The sequence below is a fragment of the Protopterus annectens genome, chromosome 12.part0 (assembly GCF_019279795.1).
Source record: "Protopterus annectens isolate FY-2018-M chromosome 12.part0, PAN1.0, whole genome shotgun sequence".
Classification (NCBI taxonomy): domain Eukaryota; kingdom Metazoa; phylum Chordata; order Ceratodontiformes; family Protopteridae; genus Protopterus; species Protopterus annectens.
Window position 1 is genome coordinate 1,284,087,950 of NC_056746.1, and position 22,856 is coordinate 1,284,110,805.

The 22,856-nt window shown below is 43.1% G+C and overlaps 1 protein-coding gene across 1 annotated transcript in view; it reads left to right on the forward strand.

Moving 5' to 3' along the window:
• Positions 1–22,856, forward strand: part of TPX2 (TPX2 microtubule nucleation factor) — a gene marked incomplete in the record, with an annotated part of 1,896,622 nt that overhangs the window by 1,533,284 nt on the left and 340,482 nt on the right. Inside the window, 1 exon segment of the mRNA XM_044089016.1 lies at positions 16,222–16,320. Coding sequence (XP_043944951.1) covers positions 16,222–16,320 — 99 coding nt within the window.

A 22,856-nucleotide genomic window follows, 5' to 3' on the forward strand; every position in this document is an offset into this window, starting at 1 on the left:
AACCTGTTTGGATCAAAATTTTTTGTTTATGATTAGACAGATGGATGGCCGGCGGTTTTGATGAATGCAATTTCTTAGGAGAAATGTTTGGTTGTGTTCACTAAGGCAGTCAGGGAAGACTGAGTGGATGAGAGGTTGGGGTTGCTAAGCAAAATCCAGTCGAGGGTGGATTGATGCTTAGTTTTATCGGTCCTAGTGGGAGACGTGATGAGTTGGGTGAAGCTGTAAAGGTTTACATGGCATACAGGGTTTGGAGAGGAACAAAGGAATCATTCACTATACAAGTCGCACAATATAGTTTCTTGTGGGAAAGATATGGAGGTCCATTGCAGTATACTTTCAAGTGTGGCAATATTGTTGCTTGGTGGAATATATCCAGCTATGATATGTGGTTGTTTTTGGGGGTTGATTAACGCAGATGTTATCAAATTCAGGTATGGGGAGGTCCAGAAGGTTTAGTATAAGGTAAACTTTGAATAAGATTGAAACACCCCTTCCAGGATGCTGTAACCAGGGGCATAATGATGCAGGATTTCACTTAAGTCACATGCAACACTTTATAATGGAGGAAATGAAAATACAAGTCACATGCAACACTTTATAATGGAGGAAATGAAAATACGTGTGTTTGTGTGTGTGTCTGGGTGTCTGTGGGTGCAGAGTATGAATATATGTGGATGGATACATATAAAACAGGAGTATGGGAGATAACTTGTATGGCCTAATTAGCAGTTGTTGCTGCAGAGCTGATTTGTGTTGCTTCAAATCACATCTGTAGCACTTTTGCTTGTTTGCTATGGAAATCTTGAAAAATATATGCCTAGGAACTAATCTAAGATCGCAGTAACCCATGAATGAAAAAATCTGGGACTAGTGTTGATTAACTGGGACTATGTGGTTAATCCACTGTGCATCAGCCCATGTGAAATCATTAATACATTTGGGGTAAGAAGCTTTCATCAATATTACAGTTATGACTTGCTTTTAAGTAAAATGGATAGCTGATTTTTTTTTTTTAATTTCTATATCTGCCAGAATTTCCTAGCTACCAGTCCACATGTTAGATCCCTGGCAAAATTGGTTTAAAAAAAAAGTCATAGGTGGCTATAAGAAAACAGATATGACTTTAAAGGCAGACAAACACATGCCAGTAAAGGAGTACAAACCCATGTTATGCAGTTAAGACGGGCATGAGATTGACTTTCTTTTCTGCTTGAAAGAGTGGAAAGTATGGTGGAAGTTAAACTCTTAGATCAATAGCAGCATATGGACAGATGGTTAGGCAGTTTTGCCAGGGATCTAACATGTGGACTGGTAGCTAGGAATTTTTGGCAGATATAGAAATTAAAAAAAAATCAGCTAATCCATTTAGAAAAAGTGGTGAAAATTTGTGTGCAGTCAGCAAAATCCTGTTATGTAACAATTCTGATCATGTACTACATGCATTTGGTAAGAATAGCTCCAAATAGTATGGTGCTACTCAAAGCAAAACTGTATTAATATTTCTTGTAAACTTAAAACCAAAAACACATTTTTGGTTTGACTGTAAGTGAGAAGGCAAGAAGAAAGGGAAATAAGAGTACAGAGCAGATCAATAAACTAGTGTTGACTGAGACCGTTTTAGTAAGAGATAATGGGGGGTTGGTATAATTGTTGAGGTGTTTACCTCACATACACAATACATGGTTTGATTCTCATCTTTGAATGGAAATTGGCTAGGTTTAAAATGGCCTTCAAGGGTAGCTTGCCTAGTACTTGCCTATGAACCTATAATGCTGTAATAATGTTGAACAAAAATGTTCAAACATTTATACAATTTCAGATGTTAATATAAAGTACTATTCTGGTTATACTTCGTGTTTTAATATTTTGTTCAATTTGCGTTTGAATGTTGGTATCCCACAATCCCATTGGAGTGGGCAGGGTTACATAATTATATATGCAAATTTTGTTAATCAGCATACAGAATTTTGGCCAGTTGTACCTACTTTTCATCGGCCTTTGTACAGATTTTTGATGTTTCCGTGTTGAGCGGTACAAGTCCATTTTTTTGGCCACCCTCATTTCTTGTCTTCGGTCTATCCCAAATCTTCACCAGATTCTTTTCCTGCATGTGTCCAAACCACTGTAATCTGACTTTCTCTGCAGTTGGATCTACTTTTGACTTCTGCTCTGTCCTAATTTCTTCATCTGTCCCTCAATATCCATTCTGCTACTTATCCCTGCTCTGTCCTAATTTCTTCATCTGTCCCTCAATATCCATTCTGCTACTTATCCCAGGCACTTAACTCCAAAACCTGTGTTTCCTCAACTGCTCTGGCTTCACTGCCCAAGTTTCTGCAGTACACAGTGGGTACTGGTCATACCTCTGTTTTGTACATAGGTTCATAGGTAGATACTAGGCTATCTGACCTAGGGCATTTATGAGCCTAGCCAGAGTGTATTTGGCTTCCGCCTCCCTGTTAAATTAGCCTACTGTGCCTCTGTAAAATAGGTCACAGAAGGTACCCTTTTAAGATTAGTTTACTGTGCCTCTGTCTAGCAGGGACACAGGAGAGATCCCAGGGGTGAATTTGCGATTTCCCATCCACGCGTCCAAATTTCGCTTGAAGAGGGTCATCGAGGGCTATGTCTAACATGAATTGGGATTCTATTCCAGAGTGTGGGGAGCCTCTGGGAAATGAATCTGTCCCTCCAGCATGTCCTATTTATTTTTGTGCTGAGGTTTAGGTCCCTGGAGCGTGTAGCTCTAAGGGACTTGGACTTTTTGAAGTGGAGCATGTCCATTAATTCTGGGTTTGACATGGCTTTTTACGTCAGGCATAGATCGCCTCTGAGTAGGCAGTAAGCAACTGAGTAGAGCTGGAGTTTCTTTAGTCGAGCTGCATAGGACATATGTTTGTAGCCCATGATCCTCTTGGTGAGGTACTTTTGGGGTCTCTCCAGTTGCTGCAGGTGTCGGGTAAGGTACATCCCAAAAGGGGCATTGTATTCAATTATGGGCCTGATGAGCGACTAGTAGAGGGGCACAATGACCTCTCTTGATCTATCTATGTTGGTCCCCAAATCTCTAATTACTACTTCCGTACTTAATGGATTACCACCTATGTGGTAATTTGTGGGCACCTTGTTTTTCCCAAAGGGGATGACTATGCACTTTTTAGCATTTAGCTTGAGGCCGTGGCTCTGGCACCAAGCATCCGTCTCTGTGAGACCCTTTTGGAGGATGCTTGTGTCAGTCGGCGAGTCGATTATGGCACCCAGTTTGCAGTCATCTGCGAACTTTGTCGGCCATAATCCCCCCATGTTAGCCTGAACCTCAGAGAAGTATATACCGAACAAGAGAGGTCCCAGAACTGAGCCCTGTGGGACACCACCTGTAACTGGTTTGGATTCGGACAGTTTAAATACCATCACAGGAGAATTATATGACTTTTCAGCTAAGCTGTCTCAGCAGGTCTATATGAATTGGTACTGGAGAGGAACACTTCAATTTCACAAATACCTGAGTTATACCAGAGAGAGAGAGAACAGGGGCAGTTCTGCTGCAGGATTCATCAAGCATGCTTAAACAGTGAATGGTTTCTCCCACAAATCAAGGAGTCTGTTTACTTCTGCAAGTTAGCGCAAGAGTTAGAGGCCATAAATTATTCTTATTGCCCCATTTTGACCCGGGCAATGCTGGTTCTCACTTCGTATCCCAAGGGAGGAGCTTCTGTCTCAGTATGTTAACCTTCTGACAGTGAAAGGGGTCCCTCATACAATCCTAAAGTGTTCTTACTCGCATCATCAGCTGGGAAGATGCAACTTTTTAAATTTTTACTCACCTGTTCCCTGTGGATGTGTTAAATTTTGAAGGAAGCTTGAAGGTTAAGTATTAGGAAAGCATACTGATATATTCTTCCTCTGGTAACATCATTGAAAGTGTATATGCAGCTAGTTTTTTCCACTTGGTTGAGCTGTTTAATGAGGGGTTAGCTTATTTTCATAAGAGTGCGTATCTTGCACAAGATCACGCAGGATTCTCCCAAAATCTTGATAGTGATTATCTTTTGAGCCAGACAGCATTGGTTCCCCCTTCTTTCTCACTTTTCCAGGAGCAGTCACCACAGTTGACCTCACTGGGATGATCTTCTCACACGAGACAAAGGGATATTGTATCCATTTTCACTTTTTTCCACTCTTCAGCTGATGCTGTGGGTGATGGGGTTTTGATCCCTTTCAGGCATTTTTGGGAGTATGTACTTCATGTTCTGCATGAGGCCAGGAAACCCACCATCAGGATCAACCCTCTGTGGAAGTTCCTCTGGTTCTTTTATTTGTGTGATCTTTTATATGCTGGGTTGGCTGGCATATTCTTCATTTAGCTCACCTGTCAGCAGTTTCTGCTTGCTTGCCCTTGACTCCTCCTCTGGCATCTAGATTTCAGGTCAAGCAGTTTCTTAAAGGAGTCCTTCATATCAGGCCTCTCAGGAAGTCTGTTCCGCCTTCCTGGGACCTCTGTTTTGTCTTTGAAAAATTGACTTTGGCTCCTTTCAAGTCTGCTTCTGTATTCGGAAGACTGTTCTTTTGTCTCTCACTTCAGCCAAGAGTGCATCTGAACTTCAGGCTCTGAGCTATTTTTCCTTAGCTTTCAACAGAGACAGGGTGTCTATTCATAATCCTCCTTGTATGGACCAAAGTGGTTAATGAGTTATCTCTTAATCAGTCTGTTCATCATCTTCCCTATTTCCTTCTCCACAGTCTAACAGTGAGATGGTTCTTCACGCCTTGGATTTGCATAGACAGCTCAGGTAGTTGGATAAATCTGAAGTTATTTAAACCAATTTACTTTACAGCTTTGGTGAATCTTTTTAAGAGGGCACACATACAAAAAAAGATTCACCAAAGCTGTTAGTTAATGTTAGTAGTTGTATAGTATTTAGCTGTTAATAGGGTTTTCAATACTATTTTATAGAATTGTCTATCTGCCGAGTAATATGCGGCTTGTTTTGGCCTTTAATTGGCATAGTGGTGTCATATTTTATCGTATTTATTTAGATAATCATTTTTTATAAAGTAAATTGGTTTTGCTAATTGAATTATTGCTAATTGGTTTTGTATAAAAAGCGAGGTCTATGGAATGTCATTTGTCTGAAGAAGCTGGGGCAAAGACCCCTTCGAAAGCGCTTACAATAAAGTTTTGGTGTTTTACTCGCTGTTTTTGAGTTATGTTTTTCCGACTACGCTTGAATCCAGGTGTTTTGGCTTTTAAAGTTTTTAAGTTTTTATTCAGTTTGTAAAAAGCTAAGTACCCCATTGGGGAAACTTTTTCTTGCTCCTTACCGATGTCAGTAAAAGTTAATTGCATTACTTGTGGGAAGCAAATACCTCCATAGGGATTTTCATTTGTACTGCATTCCTTGCCTAGGCCCTGACTACAACGTACCTTGCTTTCGGTTTTCTGCTAAATTTAATCAACGCACTATTAAACGTCTGTATATTTTTGCTTCTAAATATTTTGGATCATACTTTAATTATCCAGAAATGTTGTCTGTTAGCAATCCGACTACCGGAATACCTAAAAAACGCAAAGAAAGAGACAGGCCGTCGAGGTCCAAAACTGACTACGATGCTTCTCCTAAGCCAGTTGCCAGTTCGCTGGTACTCTGGTGCTTTCACAGCCCCTGATGCCCACTACTTCTGATTCGCAGGCCTCTACTAAGACCCATTCGGACTCCGGTATGCTGCGAGATGCTTCAATTATGGAACCCGCGGATGTCTCTACCTTAGATGGGTCCGGAGCCGCTGTGCAGGCACCGGCTTCTGAGGGTGTTTTCAGGCCTACAGATTTGTATATTAGACCGACGACATCTTCAAAACTTAAGGCCAACATCTAAATCTATGTCTAAAAGATGCCTGGGCCACATGTGCAGGCCCCTATGCCTAAAAAACAAATGATCAAAATGGCTGAAGATTTAATTACTCTGATCAGGGGTAGCCAACTCCCACCTTGTAAGAGGCCTAGGCAAGACATTGATTATGAATCTTCAGAACAAGATTCGATTTCTTCTGACTCTTCTAATGAACAGGATTTGTCTATTACTACTTATGAGGACTCTGATGCAGAAGATCATGACTCCCCAGGCTAATCCACTATATTGCAGTCATACAAGGATACTGTCAAGGATGACTCAGTACTGCCTAGCCTCTAGATTTCTTTTCTTTCCTAAAAATGCTTTATTCCAATGGTAGTGACTTGTATGTCTAATTACTAAATACATTCCTATATGCTAGTTTTTTGCCTTAAAAACACAGCTATGTGATTTACATGAGCATGTTGAAGCAATGTTGGATATTATTTTATGTGTCTATTAAGAATACAGGGCTGTTTCTTATAAATGTATCTGTTTAGCAATTGTTTTAAGTGGAGCTTTTCTCCCCGGGCCTCCGCTGAAAATGGACCTGTGTCCAGTCGGACTTTCCCGGTCATCAAATGTAAAATAAAAATAAATTAAAGATTCCATTCCTTCTGCTTCTCCCCCTGAGGATTTTTCTTTTGGGGAAATGTTACATACCTTACGGGAACATTTCCATTGGGAAAGTCGGGATTTCTCTGAATCCAAAAAGAGGCTTGGGGATTTTCTTCTTCCTCAACATAAGCCTTTGGCTATACCCCCTGTCCTAGACATTGTTGATGTTTTTTCAGAATCTAGTATGGCTTCTGATTCTCTGCCTCCGACTCCTTGTTAAGCCAGACAGATACTACAGGGTTCCTGACTCCCACAAATTCCTTTTCAAAAATCCTATTGCAGATCCGGAAACCATTTCTCAGGGTCCCAACGGCATTATGGCCTCTACTGCTAAAAATTCTACCCCTTTCTGATAGAGATTCCAGGGCACTGGATAGATGGGGTAAGAAGATTTACACTTCTGCAACCTTGGCAATCAGGGCTTTAAACTGTCAATTTCATATGCTTAAATACCAGCAGCATATTGTGGGACTGCTTAAGCAGAAAATTGTAAATCTCTGTGTGGAAAATAAAGATTTACAGGATTTATTGCATTCAGCTGAACAAGTTGGAAAACATACTTTGCAATGTGGTTTTGATTCTTTGGAGGCCTCTTGCAGGGCTATTGTAACTGGCTCTGTGCTAAGAAGGCATGCTTGGCTCAAAGAGCAAACTCTGCTTGATCATGTTAAAGCAAAGTTGTTGGATGCTCTTTTATAACAGGACCGTCTCTTTGGTAATAAAGCTGAAGAGGTTTTAAAAAAGATGAAAGATAAAGCTATATCTATGCAAACTGTGAAAGATTTCTTACAAGTGCAACCTCCAAGATTTAGTAGGCACTGGCCTACTAAGAACTGGTCTTTTCCAGTTCCTTCGAGAGCCACTCAAGTCAAACCCAGACATTCCAAAGGCTCCAGTTTTAGTCACAAGGGACTTTTAGAATAAAACAATGGGGTGCCTCCTCCTCCAAATCTGGAAGCAACAAGGCACCTCACTAAAGGAGAATAAAAGTAAACCACTTCTTACTAACAATAGTTATAGTTTTCTTAGACAAAGTTGTGAATAAACTGTCAGAGCAGCTAATAAACCCTATTGAACTAAGGTATCCTACACTTAAATTAGTTGACCAACAGCATTTCCACCAAATTACATTAAGTAATAAGAAATTTACCTGTGGAACTGATGTTTTTGCTAGCGCGGAACTGGCTCTTTTCATCCCCGCTTCGTTCGCCCTTGCCTTTCGCTACCCTACCCCCATTCCCACCCACCCCCACATCAGTTACATATACACCACACCCCTAGCCACTCCCCCAACACAACTGTCTTATCACACAGTACATGTAATTACCCCTCACACTAATACAGCCTGTCCCATCCACTTTTAACATAACATTTTCAACCTTATCCTGATTCAGTAGCTATTTATCTAACAGATAACACACTGTTCTCAGGGAAAACCACCTGTCACCCCTACTCCCAATAACCATTGGTGTACCACAAGGATCCATCCTTGGCCCACTGTTATTCTCATTATTTACTAATGACATAGCATCATCCTTGCCCCCTCTGCCTCAATAGTCCAATAGATAGATGATACCACTATAATAAGTGCAGCCCAGACCCTTGATAAACTCCAAATTATAACTCAAAACAACTTTACCCTAGCCGAAGAATGGTTCACCAACATCAAACTACTGCTTAACCCAAAAAAAAACCTAAACTTATTCTTTTCAGTCCAAGTAGACCCCCCCCCCCATAAACAATAACTTTTCAATAATATCCAAAGACAATACTAATATTACGCCTACACCACACACCAAAATCTTAGGAGTAGAAATTGACAAACTTATATATGACCTCCATATTTCTCAAACAATCAAGAAAGTCAATAAGATCGGACTCCTTTATAGAAACCACAACTACATGACCAGGCACACAAAAGCCACCATAGCTAGAACTCATCTGTTATCAATACTTCTTTATGCCTCCCCAATCTTTACAAACCTTCACCAAGCAGAACTTTTCAAAATTGAATCATGCTACAACAAAATGACCAAATTTGCTAATGAAGCCACTCATAGGTCCCATCACTGCCAATCCCTTAGACAACTCAGCTGACTTGAGTTTACCTCATCCTCCTACTCAACCAACTTACCACTGTCCATAAGCTTTACTACCTTCCTTTGAAAACCCTAGCCTTGCAACAATTAATTCAACCGTATACTCCCTCCAGAAACCTAAGATCAACGCAACAAAACCACATAACTGTCGCCAAGCACAAAAATGAAGCCGACAAATCACTCTATACCTGCTGCATTGCAAAAACCTGGAACCTCCTACCCGATCACCTAACCTCAACATCCTCACCTTACCTCTTCAAAATAAACATCAAATCCCATTTTATGCAAAACTGGCTATGTTCATGTCTTCCTCCAGGCTAGACCAATTCAACTCACTGCTATTAATACTCACAAATAATCACCATTGTTCTCAACCTCTAATAGTTTAGTGAGACAACGTTGGAAATTAAATTATTCTCTACTGTCTTACCCTTTTGCTCATATTTTAGCAGATGCTCTAATAAAACGCATATCAAACAATTGTTTTTGTCTGCATTCAACTAACATATACTGTACTCTGAGTTTGAATATCTTGTACCTTGTGAATATCACTGATGTAACTAATTGTGTAGCTGTCTGCATGAATACTGTTTTTGTATCATGCTAATGTTAACTAATGTTTTGTATACATGGCAATGTTAACAAATGTAATGTAATATTTGTGGAGCTTTTCTCCCCGGGCCTCTGCTGAAAATGGACCTGTGTCCAGTCGGACTTTCCCAGTAAACAAATGTAAAATAAAAAGTAAAATAAAAAAATATGGTAAGCAGTCTCAATGACTTCCCTCTACACTTACCAAGCACTTATCTTTCAGCCATCCCTTTGCGTGGGGGAACTTGGCACTTCATGTAAGAAACTGGCAACTTATAACCCAGGACAAATAGGTTTTAAATATAGTATCCCAGGGATACAGATTTCATTTCCACACGTTGCCAATCCCAAAAGGATGGCCAGACCTGCCCCCAAATCAGTGGGCAGAGGCCCAAAAGCAAGTACTGTCTCTCATGAACATGGGAGCTATTCAACCAGTCCCAGAAGAGGAAAAGGGACAAGGTTTCTATTAAAGACTTTTCCTGGTACCCAAAAAAGACAAATCATGGCGTCCAATTCTGGACTTATTTACTCTAAACACATTTCTGGACATTCCAAAATTCAAGATGCTGACTCTTCAACAGTTACTTCCTATGCTAGGCAAAGATGCCTGATTGGTAACTCTAGACTTAAGAGGCTTACCTGCATATGCCAATCAGGGAATCTTGCAGAAGATACCTCCGCTTCAAGGCAGGCTATTTGCATTACCAGCTCCCCGTGTCGGCCACTTGCAAGCTCTGCATCGAAGAAGCTCGAGACACAAGACAACCCACAATCCCCCCTCCTCTGCCTCTCTCTTGGCCTGCTACTTTTGGTGACATAGGTGTATGTGTGGTGTGTAAAGGTAGAAAATACGCTAAAAAGTTTATTTAAACTTGTTAGAGTTTTTCGGCCTTCCCACCCCTTACTTGAATTTGACAACCGACTGACTTGTATATCGGATCGACTTTTTACTAAGATGTCTGAGAAAATTAAATCGGGTTTTAAACGCAGTGGCCATAAAAATGAACTCATGGACAGGGGTTATAAAACCTTCTTTTCAGAGGCTCTGGATGCTTGCACCAGAGGCATCCAAATCGAAGAATCGAAGGCGAAGGAGCCCAGCCAAGTCCGTTCCACGGACTTCGGGGCAGAGTGTCAAACTGTTGTCAGTTCCTCCTCGAGTCTTGGAGGATGGATGAAAAGCTCCCTCTCGACTCTCGGCATCCAAACTTATTTCGTATCACCACAGTGGTGTCGAAACGAAAGGCCTCCCACAGTCTTTGGAGCCGGAAGAGGTTGATCTTCTGATTGGAGGAGCCTCGTCCAGACCGTCTCTTTCTTGGTCTGTTCCTCCACCCAGACCTGGCTCTGATCTCTACCGGAGTCCGGCGCCGGCGATCTGTCGAGTCGAACCGGCGCACAGTTCGACTCTTCGGCCGGGGCCTCGGCGGTCGGATGAGAGTCCCGGTCGATGCCTTGATGCCTGCGCCTTCTCGATTCTTCTTGAACCTTCTCTTTTTGGATTTTTTGGACCCGGGGGACTGATCTCATGGTCTACCCAGACAACCACATCAGTAGAAAACCTCTCCCTCCCCATAAAGGCCGCTCTCTCCTCTGCCACACCCACTGCTATCAAGTCTTTGACATCCGATACTGACTTGATGAGTCAAGAAGTCCCCTAAGTCACCTTCAGAAGATGTCTCTTTTTCTGACATATATGGGAGATCCAGTCTCTTTTTGACATATTGGAGAGATCTGAACAGAGGGAACTTATTGCTCAAGGGCGGAGGCTCCTGACACAGACACAGGATCTTACGCGGCGAAGGTTTGGTAGGGCAGCAGCAGCCAGCGATTGCTCGCTTTGAAGACGGATGCGCTTATGTTATTTTGCGAAGCTTCAAGTCTTCCTTTACTAACGCCCCATTTTTGGGGTGCCACTTCTTTTTGGCCCCTGTCTGCTGTCTGAGTCCGCTTTTCCCACCCATCCAGACGTATCCCCCAAAGGCAGCGTGGTGGAAAAATGAAGACGCCGCCTGGCGCAGAGGGGGGTCCAGAATCCCAGTCCCAGCGGACAAAAGAGGATTCGAACTACTCAAGGTTTCTTTTAGTTTAAGACTTCCTCCAGAAAGGATACTTTCACTTCAGCTCACATCTTCTTTCTTATTGCAATACCCTTGGGAAGACTGCACATGAGAGTCTACAATGGCTGTTTTGCACACAATGTGGGTTCAACAACTACCTCTGACACTGAGATTCTTATTAACCTTTCCAGGGCAGACCATTTGTGCTACCTCCACCGACAGCAGGTGACCACGCCACGGCCTTTGATTTCTAGCTGGCAACACTTTGCTCCCCCTTCTTCCTGGGGGGAACTATTGCAGTTCAGACATGATGACATAGTGTCTGCACCTTAGTCACTGAAGAGGGAAGAAGTATCAGCTCTCAGAGAGGCAGAGAGGCCAGAATCTGTTACCGCACGCAGTGGTCCTAAAAAGTCAGGCCAAATGCAGGAGCTACTTTGCCCTATACCCCCTCAGGGGGGTCCCAGGGACGCACTCATGACACACTGCATTCGGGGACCCTGGGATGGACCCAGAGCATCTAGCAGCTTGGCTGCTCAATTCCCAACAGGCAGGTCTGATCTTCTTTAAGCCTGCAGTTCAAAATATTCAATTGGCTGCCATTTCTAATTGTGGAAGAATTTTTGTCGTGGAAGACTCTCTCTTTTAGTAGCCCATCCGCTAGCTAGAGTCCTTCCTAAAGTTTGTTCTATTTAACAATAGATCAACTTTTTGTAGCCTTTGCTGATAAAGAAAAAAAGGAGTAGTTACTACTAAAGAACTCACTCTTTGCACAAACCCAAAGGACATTCCACAAGGTCAGTGTCTCATCCCTGGCTCATGCAGCTCGCCTACCACTAGATGCTATTTCTAATTGTGCGCTGCTACTTGGTCACCACACATACATTCATTCTCCGAACAAGGAGCTAGGGGGCTACCATGTGTGTGTAGACAAAGCGTAGATTTGACACATCACACCATATAGAAGTTATGTCCTTACCATATCCATGTGGAGTGTTCATCTTCGCCATCTTCTTACATTCCCCCCACCCACCCTTAGGAACAAGGAAGAGTGCCTGGTCTGGGGCATCTTTGGGGCTTCTGCATTGCAGTTGTATATTGTTGTAGTATATATATATATATATATATGTGTGCATATGTGATATTGGCATGAGTGTTTCTCTCTCTGACTGCTGGTTTTGCTTACCAGTAGATAGATAAAAGTAAAGGGGGGGGGGGTTGTAGGTAGTTGATGAACACTCCACATGGAACGCTGTGTTTCTCTGCATTGCCATTTGGCTCATCTAGTGCACCCAGGGTCTTCTCAAAGTGCCTGGCTCCAGTAATTGCCTTTTGCAGGCAAAGAAATATTCAAATATATCCATACCTGGACGATTGTCTAATTCGGGCAGAAAACAGGGACATTCTTCAAAAACATCTGGCGTTTGTGAAAAAGGTCCTAACTTGTCTAGGGTCCACCATAAACTAAAAGAAATCACAACTGGTACCCTCTCAAAAAATTACATTCCTTGGTGCAAGCTTGAATACAACTGCCCAGGTGGCTTACCTTACGCCAGAAAAGCAAATTCATTTGGTAACTTCAAAACAGGTGGCCACAAAAGCCCTGCTATCTGCAAGACAAATTCTGCAAGCCTTGGGGTTCATGGCCACCTGCATTCTTCTAATTCCATATGCAAGACTGCATATGAGGAAACTTCAGTGGTACGTAGAGTTTATGGAGTCAACATTGTCGCAGCCTGGAAACAATGATTCCTATCATACCTTGCCTGCAACTGGAGTGCCTATGGTGGGTAGAGGCCTGCCACCAAAACAAGGGACTGCCATTCACTCCCTCCCCCCCTGCCGCCCAAACCCTAACTACAAACGCATCAGACTATGGTTGGGGGCTCATCTGGCAGGGAAATGCATTTGGGGCAAATGGAGCCCAAATCAAATGCACCTTCATATTAATCAAAAAGAGAAGCTAGCTGTACAGATTGCACTAACAGCCTTCAAGGACTACCTTCATTTAGGACAATTAATGATAAAGACAGACAACACCACAATTATGTGGTACATAAACAAGCGGGGGGGGGGGTACCCACTCCTACCCCCTTTGCAGACTAGCCATGGCATTGTGGAACACAGCCTTGACCTATCATATTCAACTACAAGCTCAACTCCTGCCAGGAAAGCTGAATACTCTGGCAGACAAACTAAGCAGAAATCTCATGGACCCACACAAATGGAAACTGGAACCACAGATTTTCAACATGTTAACACCCAAATGGGGAAGTCCAGACATAGATCTTTTTGCCTCACCCCAGAAATCAGTTGGACAAATTCTGCACAAGAACTTAGCACAAAAAGCCTGGAAAGTGGATGCTCTATCATTCAGCTGGAAAAAACTTGTCAGTCTGCCTTTCCCCCTCTGCCTCTGCTCTCCAAAGTTCTACTAAAAGTCAAACAGGACAAGCCAAAAATGATTTTGATTGTTCCAGACTGGCCTCGCCAGCACTGGTACCCACTCCTGCGCAATGTCACACCTTCCACCGTGGCACCTGCCTCAGACACACCTTACTTACTGTCTCAGCAGAACAACCAAATTCTGTACACTCTGCTCCAAACTTTGTATCTCGCAGCATGGCTAATCACCTAAATTCACCCTTGGCATCCCTCAGCAAACCTGTGATGGATGTCATTTTGGAGGCAAGAAGGCCTAGTACTAGAAAATTTTATGCTGACAAATGGAACTGATTCTGTGCCTGGAATCTGTCACAAGGGGATAAGCACAACAGTGCCCAATATTCCTCAGATTTTGCAATATTTAACTGAGATGCTTCACAAGGGCCTGTCTTTTTCTTCCATAAAAATTCATGCCTCAGCCATTTCAGCTCATTACAACATAGATCCTACCCTCTTCTCTCATCCTCTGCTAAAGCAGTACCTCAGAGGGGCAAATACTTAAGACCACCCAGGAGAGCTCCAACCCTTGCTTGGGACCTCAATTTTGTATTGGAAAAACTCACTCTTCCTCCTTTCGAGCTCTTACTGCAGACTTAAAATTTCTCCCCTGGAAAACAGCTTTCCTTTTAGCAGTCACTTCAGCTAGAAGGATTTCTGAATTACAGGCTCTTATGGCAGTGGAGCCTTTCATTATTTTTCATGCAGACCGGGTGTCTCTCAGGACCAATCCATCCTTCATGCCTAAGGTGGTATACAGTGTGGCTCTTAATCAGACCATTTGCCAACTTTCTTTCCCAATCCACAGAACAAGGGGGAACAGATTCTACATTGATTGGATGTACACAGACAACTTAGATTGTACTTAAACATGACAAAATCTCAAAGAAAATCTGAACTACTACTGGTGGCATTTGCTGCAGGGGCAGAGGGAAAGGCTATTTCCAAGCAGACTATTTCCAAGTGATAAGCCATTGTATTTGCTTCTGCTATATGCACCATGGTAAACTTATCCCCCCAAGGGATCAGATCTCATTCCACCAGGAATCTACCTCTACGGCCTTTCTCAGAGGTGTTCCTACCAGAGACCTTCTAGAAGCTGCTACCTGGAGCTCAGTTCATACGTTCAAGCATTACCATTTACCTTTCTTCTCTAAATCCAGAGCTGGCTTTGCCTCTGCTGTTCTGCAGGGCCTTCTAGCTGGTCCTAATGCTGTATAAAACCATCCTCCCAACCATAGCTTTGGGAATCGACCCAAATGTAATGACTGCAACAGTGAAACAGGAAGAACATAGTACAGTTGTGTACACTTACCATGAATGTAGATGTTCAAATGTATTCATTGTTGCAGTCCTGGTTACCCTTCCTCCAACCCCCTGTTTTTTCTCCCTCCAACCACCTGTTTTTTCTCTTACTATGCCGCCTCTTTCATTTACAATGCTTAAAAGCCTTTTTAGTGTATTTGCTTTTGTTTAGAAGTATATTTGTGTTTTTAATTACTTAAATATTTGGCTCCCCATTTGGGGGGCACCTGACATCTGGGGCAAGAAAAACTGATGTAATGGCGTCTGCTGCATGTTTTATACCCCTGACCTGATGTCATGGAAGAAGGGACAGCAACCGACGCAGGACCCAAGACTTTCTTAATCAGGCCGACTGAGGGGAAACCTGCCAGCAGATTACCCAAATGTGATGACTGCAACAGTGAATACACTCTAACATCTACATTTATGGTAAGTGTGCACAACTGTACTTTTTCTTGCCCTCCTGGCAGAGATGTTAGTCTTCATTTTTCTCCTCATGGATGCACATGTTCCCCTTCTCCTGAAGGGCATTTTGTTCCTCCTTGGGCTTTTTTAGTTCTGAGTGTGTGCGGCCATACGTCACGTATATGCTTCCTTGTGCATGGCCTAGGGCATACATGTGATGTACACTGCCTAGAAGTACTAAAGGCTTTGGTGTACTGGTTGCATGTTGGTCTAATCTTGGCAGGAGATCCCTTGGGTAAAAAATACTGCAGCAGTGAAGAGAAGGACCTGTACTGTTGTAAGATTTTACACGATTATACCGCTTCTCCAATTGCTACTTTACAACTCTGGAAATTGAAGTCATCCCAAGCCTTTTGGAGAGGACGATGTTCTTCCTGTTGCACTGTTGCAGTCGTTACATTTGGTAAAGGACGTTCTCACTGCAGTGGGTTTTACAAACTCTTCCACACAAGGTCTCTAGTGCAGTGAGTTATTACCAAATCCTCATTTAAGAATATGCAGGTATTTGTAAAGTTAAGCTGTATTTTATAGCATTTATGCAATGAGCTGTAGCAGTGAATGGAAGGATGTGCCAGTGCCATTCCTCATACCACTGATGCATGTCACAGATGTGTCTGAGACGGACCATAAAGTATTAATTTTAGTGTGCTGAATACTTAACCTTTTAATGAGTTTTATTTTATATGAATTGCTTTTAAATGTTAAATAACCAGAAGCCTTTTTGCATTACACTTGATTTGACAGGGTGTTCCAGAGAAAAAGCCTGCCCCACCAACGGTACCCATGTCGCCAGCCTTTGCATTAAAGAATAGGGTTAGACTTCCCAAGGAGGAGGAAGAGAAGGTAAGAATCATGAAGTGCTATGTGCTTTTGTCTTGTAAAGAAGTTTCTTAAAGTTAAATGTTTAATCCACTCTAAGGTGAAGCAGAGAAGTGGCTGCAGCATGTTTTTCTTCTACGCTGTTGACAGTAGAAGATCTTCTCCTCTTAAGCCGTGCTAAATTAGCTGCCTGCCAAGAATCATTTGAGTAAAGTGATATTTTTCTTCGGGTGTGTTCTCCTTTTGAGTAGATTCATTGCAAGTTCCACAAACAGACTTGTAGACTGGGTCCTTTTAGATGTGCTTTTATGCTGTTTGAGTAGGAACAGTTCTGCTAGTTTATTGGGGGGTCCAGGTTGTTTGAGGTATCCCTTGTGTCCAACCTAATGTTTTTGTTGGTCCATTTGAGTCTGGACATTTTCCTGTTACTCAGGCAGTCTGGATGTTGATTGGCATTGGGGGTGGGATGCTTGTCTGGCTGGCCTACTTACTTTTTCCCCGTAGTGTTCTGTGGGTGCATTTCAGGCTTGTATTATAGCTCAGTCTAGAGGTCTTTCCTACATAGAGCAAAGATAAAGCTGCATATTGGCTTTTCACTGTAATCTCATGGTGCAGTCTTGTTGTCAGCTTTCTCACCGTGGCTAGATTACAGCAGTCAGCAGTTGAATTATCTTACCAGGCAGCTACAGGAGTGTGTCAGAAATGACTGTCTTTATCAAAAGGCTTCTGAAAAGTTTTTCCTCTGTAGACCGTCCCCTTCTTTAGGCAAAATGGAATGTGAGGTGCTATGGTGGTTGACAATTTTAGATGATTTGCATGGAGGGTCAGCTCAACAGAGGCTATGAGTCAATAAAAAAGTCTATTTATTGTATCCAGAAATTGCACATGAATTATTGTCCTCCTGGTTATATGAATTTGTAGTTATCTGGAGAAATCTGTCTGGCTTGCATAAAACAGTTGTAAATTTCTGTGGTCCATTTAATCCAACTATATGACTTAAAGTTGACCTGCACCCAAAAACTTCAACTGTATGTAATATAATGTATGCTTTGCACATATATATCTTCAACTTTTCTGCATTACTTATGTTACTGGTTCTGTTTTTGTTGTACCCCAAAATGGCCTGAAAGGGGGCTACCATGAGTGGCATTTTGTTCTACAGGCAATGTGATTGCCTTCTTGATGTCATTTTAGAGGGACAGAGAAATCATGATGAAAGGATCATTTACTGTGTTTTTTCTCATCAGCTAGTAGCATTACTGACTGCCTATTTTGACTGGCTGCATCAGTCTGCATTTGTAATCACTTTACTTCAATTTTCATTAGTGGTGATCTCTGATACAGCCTTTTAAGAAATGTTTGAATGACAGGCTTGAAAATGCATACGAGTTAATTGCCTTCAAAGCAGCAACTGTAGATTAGTGTGCTCAAGTATGAGAAATCAGACCCCTGTAATTAATAGGTGTTACTTGGGCTGAGCTGGTTTGTGTTGCACAGATGTTCATCGTGCATACAGCTGCAGTAATCATAGATGGGTTCTCTGCCGTCAGCGTCCCCCGGTCCGGTCGAATTCCAAAGTCTTGGTCGGTGTCGGTTGTGTCGCGCTTTTCTCTTCTGGTCAGTGAGGCCAGAGTATATAAGACACAGCCGGCCATGTTCTTCAGTCTTTTTGCCGGGCGGTGCCGAAGCAGAAACAGTTCGTCGGTGCCGGCCTTGCGTAGCTCCTTTAAATTTTGGAAACCGAAGTCTTCATTAAAGCTAAGTACCCGTTGAAACTTTTCTTGCCTCAGACCTATGTCAGAAAAAGTTAATAATTGTATTTCTTGTGGGAAGCAAATACGTAAGGATTTCCATTCCATCTGCATACCTTGTTTGGGCCCAGACCACGGCGTCTCGGCTGTCTCTTTTGCGCTACCTTCAATAAGCGCACTATTAGCGCCACGGCGAGTTCGCCAACACTACTTTGGTAAAGCTTTTGATTATAAAATGTCGCCGGACACCGACCTACCGCTTTGTCAAAAACGAAAAGGATCGACACGCCAAGTCCGTCCCCGCACGACACCACGCCAAAACAGGCTACATGTGGTCCGGTTCTCAGCGAGATGCCTTTGCAGTCCCTGACTACCGACGACACTCCTTTGGCGGTGTCCTCTGTACCCGAGACCACTGGGACCTCGGCCCTTTCCCAGACTACAACCACCGAAGCCTTTGCTAATGTTGAGCCTACTAATGTGGACAGGTCCACCTCCACCCATGGTGTCTTTAGGCCCTCATCTTCTTTTTCTATTAAGGCCTTTACTAAATCCAAAGCAGCCAGGCATCCCACGAGGCCTGTTGCACAGGGCCCATCTCCAGGTCCCATGCCTAAAAAACAGATGCTTAAAATGGCTGAGGATTTAATTACTCTTATCAGAGGTTCTCAACCCCCTCCAGACAAGAGACCCAGAGTGGAGGAAGATTCTCCCTCTTCTGATCAGGGATCCATTTTATCAGAACATTCTGATGCAGAGGAACACTCTTACTCTCCTTTTGAGGATTCGGATGCAGAACAGTCCATCCTTCTGTATCCCTCCTGAGGATTTTTCCTTTGGGGAAACCTTGCACGCCTTGGGAACACTTCCATTGGGAAGGCCAAGACTTTTCAGATTCCAAGAAAAGACTTAGGGAATTTCTTTTGTTACCTCAACACAGACCTCTGGCGATACCCCCTGTTTTGGACATACTTGATGTGTATTCGGAGGCTTGCCTTAACCCGGATTCTCTGCCTCCTGCACCAGTCAAACCTGATAGGTATTACAGAGTACCCAGCTCTCACCAATTTCTCTTCCAAAGCCATAATGCTGACCCTGAAACCATTTCACAAGGCCCCAAGGGCTTGAAGGCCTCCACTGCCAAGAATCCACTTCCTGCAGAAAGGGAGTCAAGATCTTTAGAAAGGTGGGGTAAAAAGGTATATACCTTGGCCACCCTAGCCATGAGGGCTTTAAATTGTCAGTTTCATATGCTTAAATATCAACAGTTCCTGTTATCACAATTAAGGAATAAAATGTCTCAACCTGAACAACCAGATTTAAAGGAGATACAGGATATGATGCATAATGCAGAGCAAGTGGGTAAACACACTTTACAATGTGGTTATGATGCCCTAGAGGCTTCAAGTAGAGCGGCTGCTACAGGATCAGTCATTCGCAGACATGCCTGGCTTAGAGAGCAAAACTTGCCTGATCATGTGAAAGCTAAACTTTTAGATGCTCCATTACAAAAGGATGTGCTGTTTGGTACTAATGCTGAGGAGATACTACGGAAAATGGAAGAAAAAGCCAAATCTATGCAAACTGTCAAAGCCTTTTTACAGGTCCAACCACCATGTTTTAGCAGAAATTGGCCTTCAAAAAGCTGGTCCTTTCCAGCCACTGACAAGCCCCAAAGAGGTAGATACAGACGCACAAGGGGCAGAGGGCAATCACAAGGATCATATAGAGGACGACAATGGCAAACTCCAGCACCATGAGGTGGCGAGGACAGTGCACAACAATACAGGAAGCAAACCCAATGACTCCCTCATTTCCATGCCAAGCACGTCTCAGCTGGCAGCACCTTTGGGAGGAAAGCTAGCATTATTTGCAGCCAATTGGCATATTGTCACAACAGACAAATGGATCCTGGATATTATAAACAGAGGCTACAAATTTCATTTTCTCACACTTCCAAAAATGAGAGGCATGCCAAACCTGCCACAGAATCAAAGGGCAAAGGCACAACTACAAATTTCAAAGCTCATAAGCTTGAGAGCTATTCAAGAGGTACCTACTCACGAACAAGGTCAAGGTTTTTATTCAAGACTTTTTCTGGTACCATGGAAAGGAACCGACTGGAGACCCATTTTGGACTTATCCATCCTAAACACATTTCTACTCGTACCAAAATTCAAGATGCTCACATTACAGCAACTTCTTCCCATGCTGGGCAAGGAGTTTTGGCTGGTAACATTGGACCTCAAGGAGGCATACCTGCATGTCCCAATCAGACAAAGCTGCAAGAAGATACCTCAGATTTCTTGCAGGTTCAATCCACTATCAATTCTCTGCATTGCCCTTTGGCTTATCTACTGCGCCTAGAGTATTCACAAAGTGCCTGGCATCAGTGATTGCCTACTGCAGACTTCAAGGGATACAAATTTACCCTTATTTGGACGACTGCCTGATCCAAGCAGACAGCAAACACATACTTCTGGAACATCTGGCATATGTGACACGGCTATTGCATTCTCTGGGATACACAATCAACAAAGAGAAATCAAGGCTAACACCATCTCAGAAAATAACTTTCCTGGGTGCCAACTTGGACACAAACACCCAGATGGCCTATCTTAAAACAGGGCAACTATCTCAGTACTTCAAAATACTAGCAAAAGTACCAGGCTTACTGCAAGGAAAATCCTGCAGGCTCTGGGATTCATGGCATCTTGCATTCTTTTAATCCCATGTGCAAAGCTGCATATGAGGAAACTTCAATGGTACCTAAAAAACCTATGGTCTCAACAGTCACAGTTTGGAAACAATAATACCAATAATCCCATGTTTGCAAAAGGAATTTCTATGGTGGGCCCAAGCATGTCAAGCAAACACAGGCCTCCCATTCTGCAAGCCTCAAGCAGAGCAAGTTATCACAACAGACGCCTCAGATTACGCCTGGGGGGCGCACGCCCGGACAAGTGCATCCAGGGCAAATGGTCCCAAAAAGAAAAGCACCTTCACATCAATCAAAAAGAAATGCTAGCAGTAATAAATGCAATTACAGCTTTCAAGGACTTCCTGCATCCAGGTCAATTACTGATAAGAACAGACAACACCACAGTAATGTGGTACATAAACAAACAAGGAGGAACACATTCATACCCCTTGTGCAGACTAGCCATGACTCTTTGGAACTTGGCTCTGGAATGGCAAATTGAACTTCAAGCACAGTACCTGCCAGGATTGGAAAACACGCTGGCAGACAAATTAAGCAGAAATATGACAGATCCACACGAATGGAAGTTACATCCTCAGGTGTTTACAGAAATAACCCAAGTGTGAGGGAGGCCAGACATAGATCTTTTTGCCTCCCACAGGAATCCTCAATTGGAAAAGTTTTGTTCGAGGACCTTTCATCCAAAGGCCTGGAGGTGACGCCTCTCATTCAGTTGGACAGCATGGACAGTTTACGCATTCCCACCTCTGCCTCTTCTGCCCAAGGTACTTTTGAAAGCAAGAGCAGACAGACTGAAGATGATACTGATTGCTCCAGATTGGCCAAGGCAACACTGGTACCCATTGCTGAGCCTAACACATACTCCTCCCTGGTCCCTGCCTCTAATGCCTCTTCTGCTGACTCAGCACAGCTACAAAACTCTCCACAGTCAGCTGAAAACACTCAGTCTCGCTGCATGGAAAATTCCTTAACACCACAACAGACCCTACTCTCCAAGGAGGTGCAGGATGTCATTTTGGAGGCCAAGAAGGCCATCTACTAGAAAAGCTTACTCCGCAAAATGGAAGCGGTTTTGTTCTTGGAATGAGAAAAAAGGCCAGGACCCTAGAAAACTGAACTTGCCTCAGGTATTACAGTATCTAGCTGAGCTGCTGAACAGTGGACTTTCATTTTCTTCCATAAAAATCCATGCCTCAGCCATTTCTGCAGAATACAACACGGATACTCCTTTATTTTTTCACCCACTGCATTTACAGTTCCTCAGAGGGGCTAAGAATATTAGACCACCAAGGAAACAACCAATACCAGCCTGGGATCTTAATTACATACTAGAAAAATTAACATTGCCTCCTTTTGAACCAGCTGCCTCAACAGATTTGCAATATTTGTCCTGGAAAACTGCCTTCCTTCTGGCTATCACTTCAGCTCGTAGAGTTTCGGAACTACAGGCCCTCATGGCGGTGCAGCCCTTTCTCATTTTTCATCAGGACAGGGTTTCCCTTCGTACCAACCCATCATTTATGCCTAAAGTGGTATCTAGGGTAGCTTTAAATCAAGCCATACACCTTCCTACCTTTTACCCCAATCCTCAAAACAAAGGGGAAAGGCTGCTACATTTCTTAGACATCCATAGGCAGCTACGTTACTATTTGGACAGAACAAAGTCCTTCAGGAAATCAGAACAACTCTGTGTCCTATGCCGTAGGGGCTCAAGGGAAGCCAGTTTCCAAGCAGACTATTTCAAAGTGGATAGGCCACTGCATACGGTTTTGTTATTCCTATCATGGGAAATCTGTCCCTACAGGTATCAGATCACACTCCACCAGGGCCACAGCTACTTCTACAGCCTTCCTCAGAGGAGTTCCAACCAAAGATATTCTGGAGGCAGCCACTTGGAGTTCTGTACATACCTTCACAAAACACTACCACCTGCCTTTATATTCCAGAACAAGAGCAGGATTTGCCACTGCTGTTTTGCAGGGCATTCTGGCTCAAACCAGTTCCTCCTAGTACCTACCACCCTGTGCGTAGCTTTGGGACTCTACCCATCTGTGATTACTGCAGCTGTATGCACGATGAACATAGTA